Raw genomic sequence first — 13514 nt, 5'->3', positions numbered from 1 at the left:
TCCTCAATTCTGTAAAATACTACTCTTAAAAAATATTCACAGTAGCCGTAGTAACAATAATAACAATAATAATTACTAATGATAATAGCTATGATAATAATAATAATGATAATAATAATAGTGATAAGCTTTGTGACTTATTTTTGTAATGGAAATGTTCAATGATGTCCTCTTAATTATTTTCCCCCAAATTTTTTCTAACTTAACCCATCGACTCCCCATCCCCATTTTTTGTAGAGTAGGAACGGGGGTAGGGGGTGGGTGGGGTTTGCAGGGTCATAGTGGGGTGCAGTTTGGGTCATATTCACCCCCAGTTCTCTCCCCCAACTCGCCTCTCCCTCTCACTAATATAGAGAGGGAGTGAGTGGTGGTCGTGGTGGTGGTGGTGGTGGTGGTGGTGTCTTGCATTTATTACTGTCAGGGATGGTGTGTGTGTGTGTGTGTGTGTGTGTGTGTGTGTGTGTGTGTGTGTGTGTGTGTGTAATTCACCACGGTCGTCTGCTGGTCACCCAGCCAGCCTTTTCCCATTATGGAGTGAGCTCAGAGCTGTGTGTGTGTGTGTGTGTGTGTGTGTATAGGGAATAAAAAAGTAAATAAATAAAAAAGAGGAAGAGAGGAATGTGTGTGTATTTGCTTTCACACACACACACACACACACACACACACACACACACACACACACACACACACCATATCTCTTAGGCATCTCTCACACCACTCTTAAAATCACCACCACCACCACCACCACCACGACCACCACCACCACCACCACCACCACCACCACCACCCAAACTGAAGTGCCCAACAAAAAAATTTCAGAAAATCATAATTAAAAAAGCACAAAACAATCCAGTAGACAAGATCACCAGCAACTGTTACACCTGAATCCAATGTTTCCTTGTCAGATTTACAGAAGTCAAGCTTACTGTGAATGTAGTACCAGTTTTTTTTCTTTTTCCTTTTTTTTTATCATTTTAACATCACTGAAAAAAATTGATGGAAGAAAAAAAATGTAATGGCTGGAAGGGAAATATTGTTTAGAGAGAAATTTTCTTATTTTCTTTTTTCACAAATGTAACGAGTGCAAAAAAATATATTGATTGTATAGAAAGTGCGTTTTTCTTTCTTTTCATTGATTTTTTTTCTTTCCTTTTTTTTTCCCCCCAGAGAGGAAGCTTTCATGTATCAATAGAGTCTACAAGAAGCCCACAGATAGAAAGACAAGTAAACACAAACCAAACCCAATAAAAACATAAAAACAAAGAAAAATGTCTAATATCAACACACAACTTCAAATATATCACAAAAAAAAATCAGCTAGAACATTTTTTTCATGTATTTTCTATAGTTACACCTCAAAGTTCTAGAAAGGACAGGTCAGGGTAAGGTCATGACATTTGATACTACAACTTTGACCTTAGTGTGGGCTGCTGATGGCTCACTTGGAGCACAGAGAGGGGAGAGGAAGAGGAGGAGGTGGTGTAGTGGTGGTGATGGAAGAGTCAAGAGGCCTTTTGTGGTGTTGTGTAGTTTATATATTGTATCAAACTCTCTCTCCTCTCTCTGAAACACCATTCCTTCTCTTCTATTTTCTTACCTTTTCTTTTTCTCCTCTTCCTACTTTCTACTACAAACTCTCTTCCTTCTTACCTCCTCCTACTAAAAACTTTTCTTCTCTTCTAATTTTCTTAACCTTTCTTTTACTCCTCTCCTTTCAACTTCCTTCTACTCCAAACTCTACTCTCCTTTCAACTTCCTTCTACTAAAAACTGTCATTTTTGTTTCCTTCTACCCAAAAACACTCATTCCTATTTCTTCCTTCTACTACAACCTCTCCCATTCCATCTATAACCCTTTCTCCATCCTTCACTAACTCAATCTTAACCTCAATCACTCTCTCACTCACAAAGTCCTATACAAAGTTTTATATGACCTTGAGAGAGGGTGAAGATGAGAGGCAGGAAGGGCAGTCAGTGTGAGAGGAGGTTCCATCACAAGGCAAGAGAGATAACCCTGTGCTAAATACCCCTGGTGATGCTTTGTAGATCTGAGAGGTTAGGCAGGAGTGGGAATGTGGGAATTAATAGGCACATTCCTGATTGGTTCCCTCTTTTTTTTATGTTCTTTAATTCTTCGTAATTTTTTTTCCCCCCAACTTCTTGCATTCATGTGGTTGGTATTGCATTTATCATCATTATTATTGCTATTGTTGTTATTATCATCATTTTATACAGTGACTTTATTTCCCTGATGTGCTTATTCACCCTCACAAGTTTTTTGATAATACGGTTTTATAAGAAGGCTTGGTGTTTACACGATGGTCAAATGTGATGACGCGTTTTATACTTCCTTTGGGCACTGTAGAGAAACACTGTGGAATTGAGAAGGGGAGAAAGGAGGCATTTTTTTTGTGGTGACCGTGAAGGCGTGGGTCCCGAAAGTCACATTTAGACACTGCAACCTTAAGTACTGTCAAGTCCCAGCAGCATCTTGTAGGTCTGTGCACCATACTCAGAAACACTTCCCTATCTAACTGCAACCATTTTCAAAGACCACACAGACCATTAGGGGAGTTCTAAAGAGCATTTTTCCTGTTGATAATGCAGAAAACTTGTTAACATGTCACTAGAATCACAGAAACATCCTTAAAAACCAGTGTCACTTCAACTAGAACCCTTTGAAAATAGTGAAGTTGCTGTGTGGAAGTGTTTCAGAATATGGGTGTGTGTGTCTGTCTATTACATGCACACATACACGCTGGATTGCTGTCATATCAGAAGCAGTGCATATGCTATCAGTGGTTTAAGATGTTGAATTTCACTATGTCAACTAGGAATAATGGCGATAATTAGTGATGGCGACGTTGGTGAGGCCAGACACCTGTGACTCTAACAAGGGATAGCACACATGTAACCCTGTCATTATATTAACTTTTTATACATAATTATTGTCAGGTGAAGGAATTATCATAAGGAGGAGGAGGAGGAGGAGGAGGAGGATAGGCATTTTAATAATACAGTAACTTTTTTTCCATTGTTTATTGTCCAGAATAGATTACATTAAAGAAATTACATCACACAATATCAGTGTGTGTGTGTATGTACATGTGTGTGTAGAGACAGAGTGAGTGAGCTTACTATGTGATAATAGATAATATGTACGATTTATACTTTTAACCTTTTTAAATTCTCCGTTTCATATTGTAAAAGCTCTCCCATTTTTATCATCCTTACAAAACCCATGGTGATAATGTATTCAGGGCTAAATTTCTGTGTCCAATGTCCAAGTTACCCATGACTAAATTTCCCAGTTCCCTCATGTCCAGGCTAACCATTAAATTTCCCAGTTCCTTTATGTCCAGACAAGCCATTAAATTTCCCAGTTCCGTCATGTCCAGGCAAGCCATTAAATTTCCCAGTTCCTTCATGTCCAGGCTAACCATTAAATTTCCCAGTTCCGTCATGTCCAGGCAAGCCATTAAATTTCCCAGTTCCCTCATGTCCAGGCTAACCATTAAATTTCCCAGTTCCTTTATGTCCAGGCTAGCCATGTTTACTGTGATGGGTCAGACAATGAATGAATTAAGATATGCACTGTTCTTTTTTAAGTGTAAACGTGGCAATACACAGACAGCATTCATAGTAGTACTTTATGTGAAACTCAATGCAACTTCGAACAATACAAGAATAAGTAAGTACGTACATACATGCATTAAAGATTTGGAATGTATACCAAAAAGGAGAAATACACAAAGCAAGGATTATTTATATGTAACCCAATGTTAACTTAATTCAATACAACACACACACACACCCATAGGACACAGTTTTCTTTTAGCCTCATATAAGTCCTTTAACTCTCCCAAAAGGTCATGCCAGCACCTGCCACCTCCACCTCCTCCTCTTCTACCCCGTCAGTGTGGTAACAGATTATAATTGTTTTTCTACGCTAGTTCTTGGGTGGTTTTCTCGCGAGGTCCAACTTTGTACAGGATATGTTATTTGTTGTAATGACTCACTGCACACACACACACACACACACACACACACACACACACACACACACACACGTGTACAATAATCATACAAACAATAAGAATTAGAACAGAATTGGACATAACACTTAATGAACAATAAATAAATAAATAAATAAACTAAAAGAAATTCTACTATTGAAATAAAAATTAATGAGAGTACATGTGTTTGAAAGTAGAACACACACACACACACACACACACACACACACACACACACACACACACCTTGATAAATACACATCACAACATACATACACACATACAGTTAGAAATATAAACACACACACACATATATAACTAGATAAATATACAGTTAAATAAGAAAACACACACATACATACATATATACACACACACACACACACACATGCACACATATATACATACACACACACACAATTATTATTATTATATACATGTTTATTGATCACATCTATTGACACACACAGCTACACACACACACACACACACACATACACACCTGTACATAGCTAGCCGCCTACAAGCAACCCTCTGTATAGGCTCCTTTTGTACTTGTATAACTGACAAACTGTAGCTAACATGTGTTCGATAAGTAGTCATTGGAAATTAAAACTAAAAAAAACATGAAGGCATCGTTTTTCTTTCCCCTTTTTTTATTCTCTACTCGCTCAATGTCTAAACGTCCACTACAGTTTCTACAACACAACACACACACACACACACACACCAAGTGGATAATGACATTTGAAGCACAAGATCACATAGTAAAAAGCTGAGAAAGGGAAGATGTCTGAGAGATGTTAAAGAATATAGTTTCCCGCAAAGATGTGTTGAGACTTGGAACAGTTTGAGTGAGGAAGTGGTGTCAGCAAAGAGTGTACATAGTTTTAAAGAAAAATTGGATACGTGTAGATATGGAGACGGGACCACACGAGCCCTGTAAAACCACAACTAGGTACACACACACACACACACACACTACCTTGGGTCTATGGATTAGCTTTTGGACATGAGAAAGACAGAGCAAGGGTGAAGGTTCTGTAGGCTATAAGATGCTGCTGTCCTTGTAAGTGTAGGTGACAACTTACAAAGACCATTAGACAGTGCCCTTACATACTGACAGAGAGAGAGAGAGAGAGAGAGAGAGAGAGAGAGAGAGAGAGAGAGAGAGAGAGAGACAAAAAAAAGGAAGGATAGATTAATTAATACACTTTTGAAACAGGTAAACCAAGGAGGTGAATGAGTGAACGAGACAAATTAATGAATGAGGCAGGTGAATGAGTGCAAGACAGGTGGAAAAAAGCATTAATTAGACAGAAGAGCAAGTGAGACAGGTCAATAAGACCAAGGTGAAAAAAAACAAGTAAATGAGATAGAAAATGAGTAAAAGGTGAGGGAAAAGAGAAAAAAAAAACATTAATTAAACAGATGAGAGAGTGAGAGACAGGTTCGATGCACAGGTGAATGAGTGAGGCAAGTACCCACTGACATAACAATGAGGCAGGCTGGAATGTGGGAGTGGAAGACGCAGTACCTGTGGGGACTCTTCAGCAGCAACACCACCTTCAAGCACGGGAAGTTACCTGCAGAAGGGACACGGGTATTACAACTCTGGAGGAAGAGGAGGAATACAATGGAGAAGTTTTAAACACACAAACACACACACAGCATCGTCTTATGTCCAATGAAAAACAGGCTAACAACAACAACAACAACAACAACAACACACACACACACACACACACACACATCATCTTATGTCCAATGAAAAACAGGCTAACACACACACACACACACACACACACACACACACACACACACACAGCATAGCTCTTTTCCCGTATGTTACAATTAGGTAAATACACACACACACACACACACGTATAACACAGTAAATCATGCTACATATAGACGAAGAGAGCCAGGAAGGCAAGGCAGCTGGGAGGTTCCGGCCATCGTGACGTCACTGCCCGGTGGGGGTCGCTGGCTGATGACGTCACTGCCTGGCTGATGACGTCACGGCCCTGGTCTGGCCCGGCCCGCTTGGCGGGATTATATACGTTACACAAATCATTTTGAAAATGACTCCTCGGAAAAACGCCGCCAGACCCAAATGCTTTACATATTCTGATTTGGCACATACTTTAACTAACATCAAAAATATAAAGAGATTCCAAATCCTAGTAATATCAGAGATTTTTCAAAAGAACTATAAATAAAATGTTGGAACCTTGACCCCCCTTACAAATTTTAAAATGCCTCCCCATTCTCACTTCAAAGGAACGAAACACACTTTAGTAAATATGAAGAGTCTTTTCCAACACTTTAGAGTGAGTTAGAGGCAAAAATAAATAATTCACAGGGGTACCAACAAAACTATTGTTGGAACATTAACTCCTTTAGAAACAAATCTACTCTCCATTAATTACACTAAATAGGAAAGCGTAACGCTTAAAAACACATCAACTATTTTTTGAAAACAATAACAACTTGATACTGGCTCAAACAAAAATTTTCCCTGGACGTTCCTGAAAATTTGGCGCCAAAATGCGCCCTTATTTAACACAAAAATAACGCCAACAACAACATGCAGCACCTCATACACGCACGGAAAACACTTCAAACACAACGCAACACTTGTAGAAACCATCAAATCTTACTATTGACCTCAAATAAACTATCCAGGAATAAAACAAAATAATAATCCTGGATTCTGGGCAGGTCGCGGAGCCGGGATAGGCATATCCAAGATGGCGGCGGATCTGTGAAGGGGTTGACCCCCTCTTGTACATCACTTAAACCTTCACCAAACTTGAACCTGGCCATGGCGGCTGTGTCTCAATGCTGGATAGGAAAGCTTAGGGGCGCGGCAACATGTTGTGGTAAGACAGGGCTATAATATTGAGATACAAGGCAAGAAAAGGCTAATAAACGAGGAATGCATGATGGCGGCGGGGTCTGTTGCCGGGTGGGTCCCCCCCCTCTGCCTCACATAAAACCCTTCACCATACACAAACCTGGCCAGAGTGGCTGACTCTGAACGCTGGATGTGAAAGCTTAGTGACGCGGCTGCATGTTGAGTCAAGACAGGGCTATAAAAGTGAGAAATAAGGTAGGTTAGGTTGATAAATAGGGACGGGCCGGCCGCCACCTCGGTCGTTTTGTATCAATAATTAGCTAAATCTCAATGCAAAAAGCTAAATGATAGCTAAGTAACTTCGAAAATACACAACTAACGAATAATAAAGCTTAACCTCCTCACTCAGACCTTTAAATGGCATGGAAGGCATTTGATGATTTTTCCTCAGTTATCCCTTGGCTGTGACTCGCCCCAAACAAACACGTATGGTAAGGCCTGTGTCACCTTGATTATGTAGTCCTGTCTCTGTGTTTTTGGAGATGTGAACACCGGCACAGTATTCTTGTCGTCACTAGGACCTTGGAAAACACTCGTGAAGTCCCCGTGTCACTTTAACCAGGGTCTTTTGAGTGTAGAACTCTTGTTAATGTCACTAGAATCGTATAAACCACTCTTAAGATCCCATGTCGACTTAACCAGAGAGTTTTAACTGAATCGGATCAGTCCATCACCTCCTCCCGCCACGAAACGCTGTAAAAGACTGACGGTGGACAGACGACAGACGTGACGAGTTCGAGTTGAGGCGGGAGAGACTCGTGTCACCATTGCCTGCTGGGTCAGACTAGCACCAGTTGCCATTCTAACTAGTCTATTATTTATAAAAGAAAAAATATATTGCTATCGGAGTGATATAGATACGACTATCTTAAACTTGTATTTAGAGATAGTAATGATATAAATAAGTACAAAATAATGTGAATCCTGCTGGTTCCTCACTCCTGGGAACACGCGCATAACTTGTAAAGTTACTATATAGTTAGATGACATTTTGGGAAAGAGAGGGGGGGGGATATGACCGAGTATTTTTAACATTTACTAGACAGAATAACATAAAAAGAATAGATTTTTGCCAGCGATTAATGAAATGACACTGGTGTGTGTTTAGGGGTGCTTCTATGGTTCTAGAGAATGTTTAGCGTCATTTCAGCATTATTGATGGGAGAAAAACTTTTTAAAGGTACTATAGTTGAAGTAACAAGGGTTTCTAGTAGCGTTGTTACTGTTTTAATTACATAGACTTCGGTGACACAACATTTAGGCAATATGAAAAGGAGGAGCAATTTTAAAGGGCCTACCAAGTTAAACTGACACAGGTGTTTAAGTTTTTTATGATTCTAGTGACAGGAAGATGTGGAATTCGCAGTATTTACTTAGAAAAAAAAAATAAATAAAGAGCAGAAGACAGAAGTGTAGGAGGCGGAAGTGGTACGGGCGGGAGGTTTAAAATATTCGATAAGTAATATAATAAAGACAACTAAATATGCACTACACACACTTGCAATTATTTCATTTATTTTATCTAATGACAAGTGAAGACGGTGGTGGTTGGCGTGGAGCCGTGGACATCACTGGCAGCTGACTACACTCCGCCAGACCGCCATGACAGCAGTGTGGCGTCAGAAGCCGAGGCGAGAGTAAGTGCGTTGCTGCTGCTCCCGTGGCCCACCTATGTAACATGATGTGTGGGTGCTTGGAGGTGCTTGATGTGACCACCACCAGCACATCACGGCCGCCAGCATGAGCACTGTGAGGAACATTAGTGAGCTGCTTCCTGACGAGCCTATCAAGGACCCATTTGAGAAGGAGATACATTTCAATAACACAGTCAGGGAATATATTGTAAGTGGGAATTCCTTCTATTTCCTTCATTTCCACCTGTCTCTCTCTCCTCTTGGGCTTATTTTATCCATTTATCCTCCTTATGTCTTGTTTTTTATGTTGTGTTTATAGTTTTTCATGTTTTGTTTTGCTGAGTTTGTTTTGATCGTGTTTGTCTTCCTATCTCCTTCATTTCTACCTGTCTCTTTCCTCTTGGGCTTATTTTATCCATTTATCCTCCTTATGTCTTGTTTTTGTGTTGTGTTTATAGTTTTTCCTGTTTTTTGTTGAGTTTGTTTTGATCGTGTTTGTCTTCCTATCTCCTTCATTTCTACCTGTGTGTGTCTCCTGTTTGGCTTATTTTTATCTATTTATCCTCCTTATGTCTTGTTTTGATGCACGGCTCTTGTTTTTGTCACATGTTAGAAAGAAGGTTGTGCCAAATTCTATCTTACCCTCTTAGTGTTTTTCCTGTGTTTTGTTGGGTTAAGTTTGTTTTTATCTGTGTTTTGTATTGTTTTGATGCATATCTCTTGTTTTTATCCTTGTTTTTTTGTCATATAGGAAAGGAATAACATGTTTGATTCTATTTAACGTGTCTCTTACTGTTTTTCCTGTGTTTTGTTGGGTTAAGTTTGTTTTTATCTGTGTTTTGTCTTGTTTTGATACACAGCTCTTGTTTTTTGTCATATTTGAGGAGGGAAGGTTATGCCAAAATCTATCTCTCGTGCCTCTATTCTTGTTTTCCCCGTGTTTTGTTGGGTTAGGTTTGTTTTTATGTGTTTTGTCTTGTTTTGGTGTGTGGGTGGGTCTGGATGTCTCGTGTTCATCCGTTTGTTTGTGAGGGATATTTATTTCATGCCCATATTATGTTTTATTTATTTATTTTATGTTTCTATGCCATTTTTTAAGGTTCTGATGATGATGTGTGTGTGTGTGTGTGTTTGGAGTGGGAGGTGTTATAGGTGTTAATATTATGCCTGTTTGTTTACGTTCTGCCTTTAATGGTGTTTTTTCGCTGTCTATCCACTTTTTTATTCATTCACTTAACATTAAAGTATTTGTTTATTTATTTTGGTAACATTGAAGTACGATAAATAGTGTATCAGTGCAAGAGTCAGGTTAGGTTAGGATAAGCTTAGTTTCGCTTAGGTAAGGTTAGGTTAGATTAGGTTTGGTTAGGTTCGGTTAAAGGATAGATTAGGTTAGGTAGGTTAGGTTGCTTTCAAGTCTCTGGCCTTTAGTTGCTTCAGCCTTTAGTCTCTCCGGCCCCCAACCCTAGTCACTTCCGCCTCCCACCCCTAGTCACTTCCGCCTCCCACCCCTAGTCACTGCCGCCTCCCACCCCTAGTCACTGCCGCCTCCCACCCCTAGTCACTGCCGCCTCCCACCCCTAGTCATTCCGGCCTCCCACCCTGGTCCATAGGTTAAGTCAGGTTAGGTTAGGCTAGGTTTAGTTAGGTTAGGGAGAGAGAAGGGAAGGAAGGAAGGAATAAAGAAAAAAAAGGTGAAAGAGGGAATAGGAAGGAGGGAAAAAAAGAAGGAAGGTGAGAAGGTTCAATCTATTATTTTCCTTATTTCCTTCATAGCCAGAGGGAAAAAAAAAAACATGGACAGAGAAATAAAGGAAAAAAAATCACCTCACTACAGGGAAACAAACACATAAAACTCTCGAAGGGGCAGCTGTGTGTTCCCTTCCACCACCACCACCACCACCACATGCCCTTGTCACTCAATGCACCAAGTTATCATTCGTTGCTCTTGGAAACTTGCTCCCTTGATATTCACTGTGGCAATTAAGTTTAGAGGAGGAAGAGGAAGAGGGGTAGGAGGAGGAGGAGGATGAGGAGTAGGGGGAGGAGGATGAAAAGGAGTAGGAGGAGGAAGAAAATGAGAAGTAGGAGGAAGAGTAGGAGAAAGACAAAAAGGATGAGGAAGAGGAGAAGGAAGAAAAGAATGAGGAGTAGGAGGATGAGAAGAAGGACAAAAAGGATGAGGATGAGGACAAGGATGAGAATTAGGAGGAGGAGGAGGAGAAGATATGAAATGGAGAAGAGAAAGAGGAAAGAAGATAAATATGAATCAAAGTTTTTTGTGTAAAGGAGAAAGAAAATTATGAGAAAGAAGAGGAAAACAAGTACGTACACTGATTTAGCGAGATGTATTACTGACGCAGACTTGAAAGTGTGACTGTTATTCCAACTTAGGTCCGTGTTCAGAAATGCTTTGCTCTCTCACCACGACTGTTTTCCAAGGCCACAGAGATGATAAGGGGATTTCAAGAGTGTTTCTCCGGTTAATAAAGCAGAAATCATGTCACTCTGCCTCTAGAACCATAAAATCGCCTTAAAAATCGCTCTTTTCTCTCTCCACGACTATTTTCCAAGGCCACTGAGATGATTAGCAGGATTTTCAAGAGTGTTTCTCCAGTTAATAATGCAGAAATCATGTCACTCTGCCTCTAGAACCATAAAAACACCTTAAAACTTGTGTAAATTTAAGTAAAGCCTTTTGAAATAGTGAAAGTGAAGTGCAGAGGTGTTTGAGAGTACTTGGTGAGATGTGTTAGTGTGAAATCTGTTTGTTGTATTTATTGCCGAGAGAAAGAATAAAGAAGAATTGAGAATGTTTAGTACAAGATCTGTTTAGTTTTTATAGTTTACTTCAAATCTTACTACTTTTCCTTTTCCTCCTCCTTGTTTTCTGCTTTTTCCTCCTCTTTCTTCTTTCTTTTTTCCCTTCTTTTCTGCCTCCATGTTGTTTTCCTCATTTTCTCCTCCTTTTCCTCCTCCTTCATTCAGAAAACAGTAATTCACACTTATTTCTCTTCCTGTTCACCCTTTTCTTCTTTTCATATCCCTCCTCCTCCTCCTCCTCCTCCTTCCTCCAGTGCATTGTGGGTGACCTGACCTGTGTGTGGTGTGGTGGGAAGTGTTTGGGTGTGTTAAGGTCAGCATGTCACTGTGCAAAGGTCACTCTGGTGGGTAGGAAGGCCACTCGGTGCAGGACTCCTTAAGGTCACGCCTGCTTCTGTCATGCATCACACACACACACACACACACACACACACACATGATAAGAGTAAGTTTAGTTGTTTTAGTTGTTTAGATCTTAGACAGACAGACATACGGATGGATGGACGGACGCTAAGTTTTGCATTAAATGAATATACACACAGACAGACAGACAGACAAACAAACTCTTATCTCACCACCACCACCATTACTACTACTACTACTACTACTACTACTACTACTACTACTACTACTACTACTACTACTACTACTACTACTACTACTACTACTCATTCACACTCCTCCTATTCACACATTTCATTACTGTTATCCCTTCTATCCATCTCTAGGTCTTCCTTTCCTACCCACAGTCTGTCCAGCTAAACCATTAATTCACCAACGAAACCACAATGCACAGATCAGCAAGGAAACAAGGCATGCAGGAGTAAGTGGTGTGTTTACAGGTGTGAGGCACTTAGCAGATGTCATGCAAGGCTGGGCTGCTCTGTGGCTTCAGGCTTTGGGGCGGCAGGGGATTGTAATGAAGCAGGGAGGTTTGTGGGAGTATGTGTGTAGAGATCAGTAAGAAAGGCTTGTGTTCGGAAACTCTTTACTGTCTCACCATCTCACCATGTCTATTTTCCATGGCTCTAGAGATGATTAGCAGGGTTTTCAAGAGTGTTTCTCCAGTTAATAATGTAGAAATCTTGTCACGCTGTCTCTAGAACCATAAAAACACCTTAAAACTCTTGTAAATAATAGAGGTGTTTGAGAGTATGAGTTTAAGCAAGGTCTTGATAGAAAAAGAATGAGAAAAAGAAGGAAGGAAAGAAGATGAGAGAAAGAAATGATAGGTGTAATGAAGGAATAAAGGAAGGACTTGATAGAAAAAAAAAGAGAAGGGGAAGGAAGGAGATGAGAGAATGAGGGAAGGAAAAATAAGAAGGAAGGAGTATTGATAGAGAAGAAATGCAAAAAAAGGAAAGAAAAGAAGAATGAGAGATGATAGAAAAAAAATGGGAAAGAGAAGGAACAACTGGATGAAGGAGAAGGAGACATAAGAGAAGGAAGGAAGAGAAGTGTAGGAAGGAAGAAAATAAATAAATAGAAATAAATAAAACAAATGTAGCAGAAAAGAGAAAAACTGACATGACAAACAGGAAAAAAAGAAGAAAATAGAGAAATAAACAAGAAATGAAGAACAAGAACTAAAGAAGAAAACAAATGAGAAAAAAACAGAAACAAATGAATAAAGGAAAGAGAAACACACAAAAAGTGATAAATAACGACAAGGAAGAAAAAGAAGACAAAATAAAGAGTGAAGTGTTTTGAGTGTATGGCAAGAAACACTCAGCAGGGGAAGGTGTGTTGCCATAGTAGTGTTGCATTGAGTAGAGTGTTGTGTGGCAAGGAGGTGGTAAATGTATGGCAACGCTGATTTGACGGAGAGAGAGAGAAAAAAAATGATGATATAAAGAGAGAAAGAGAGAGAGAGAGGGACAGAAAGGGAAAAGAATGAGAAAAAGAAAGAAACAAAGAAAAAAAGAGGGAGAGAGAGAGAGGAAAAAAGTCAGAAAGAACTAGTCAGAAAAAAAAGAAAGGAGAGAGAGAGAGAGATCACATTACAGGAAGCAAGAAACCAATACAAGAGAGAGAGAGAGAGAGAGAGAGAGTATCATTGTTCAGCTGATTAAAGAACTGCATCTCACAATTTTCTTTACATTTAATTATGTGAGTAATTTTA

The 13514-nt window shown here is 39.7% G+C and overlaps 1 protein-coding gene and 1 long non-coding RNA gene across 2 annotated transcripts in view; one reads left to right on the top strand and one right to left on the bottom strand.

The window, feature by feature from the left end:
* Positions 1-3822: 3822 nt before the first annotated feature.
* LOC123499646 lies at positions 3823-7307 on the bottom strand. The gene is made up of 2 exons (XR_006673055.1): positions 5882-7307; positions 3823-4261 (listed from the first exon to the last, which is right to left on the bottom strand). It is a non-coding gene; the product is annotated as an uncharacterized LOC123499646 (long non-coding RNA).
* Positions 7308-8538: 1231 nt separating this feature from the next.
* The window catches only part of LOC123499599 (protein LMBR1L-like), a 37297-nt gene continuing 32321 nt past the window's right edge, over positions 8539-13514 (top strand). The window contains exon 1 of the mRNA XM_045247867.1: positions 8539-8777. Within this exon, the coding sequence (XP_045103802.1) occupies positions 8676-8777 (102 nt within the window). The 5' untranslated portion in view covers positions 8539-8675. The remainder of the gene's footprint in view (positions 8778-13514) is intronic.

The sequence above is a fragment of the Portunus trituberculatus genome, chromosome 8, assembly GCF_017591435.1.
Source record: "Portunus trituberculatus isolate SZX2019 chromosome 8, ASM1759143v1, whole genome shotgun sequence".
NCBI lineage: Eukaryota > Metazoa > Arthropoda > Malacostraca > Decapoda > Portunidae > Portunus > Portunus trituberculatus.
The sequence above is the reverse complement of the archived record's forward strand: the minus strand, read 5'-3'. Positions and strand labels throughout refer to the sequence as shown.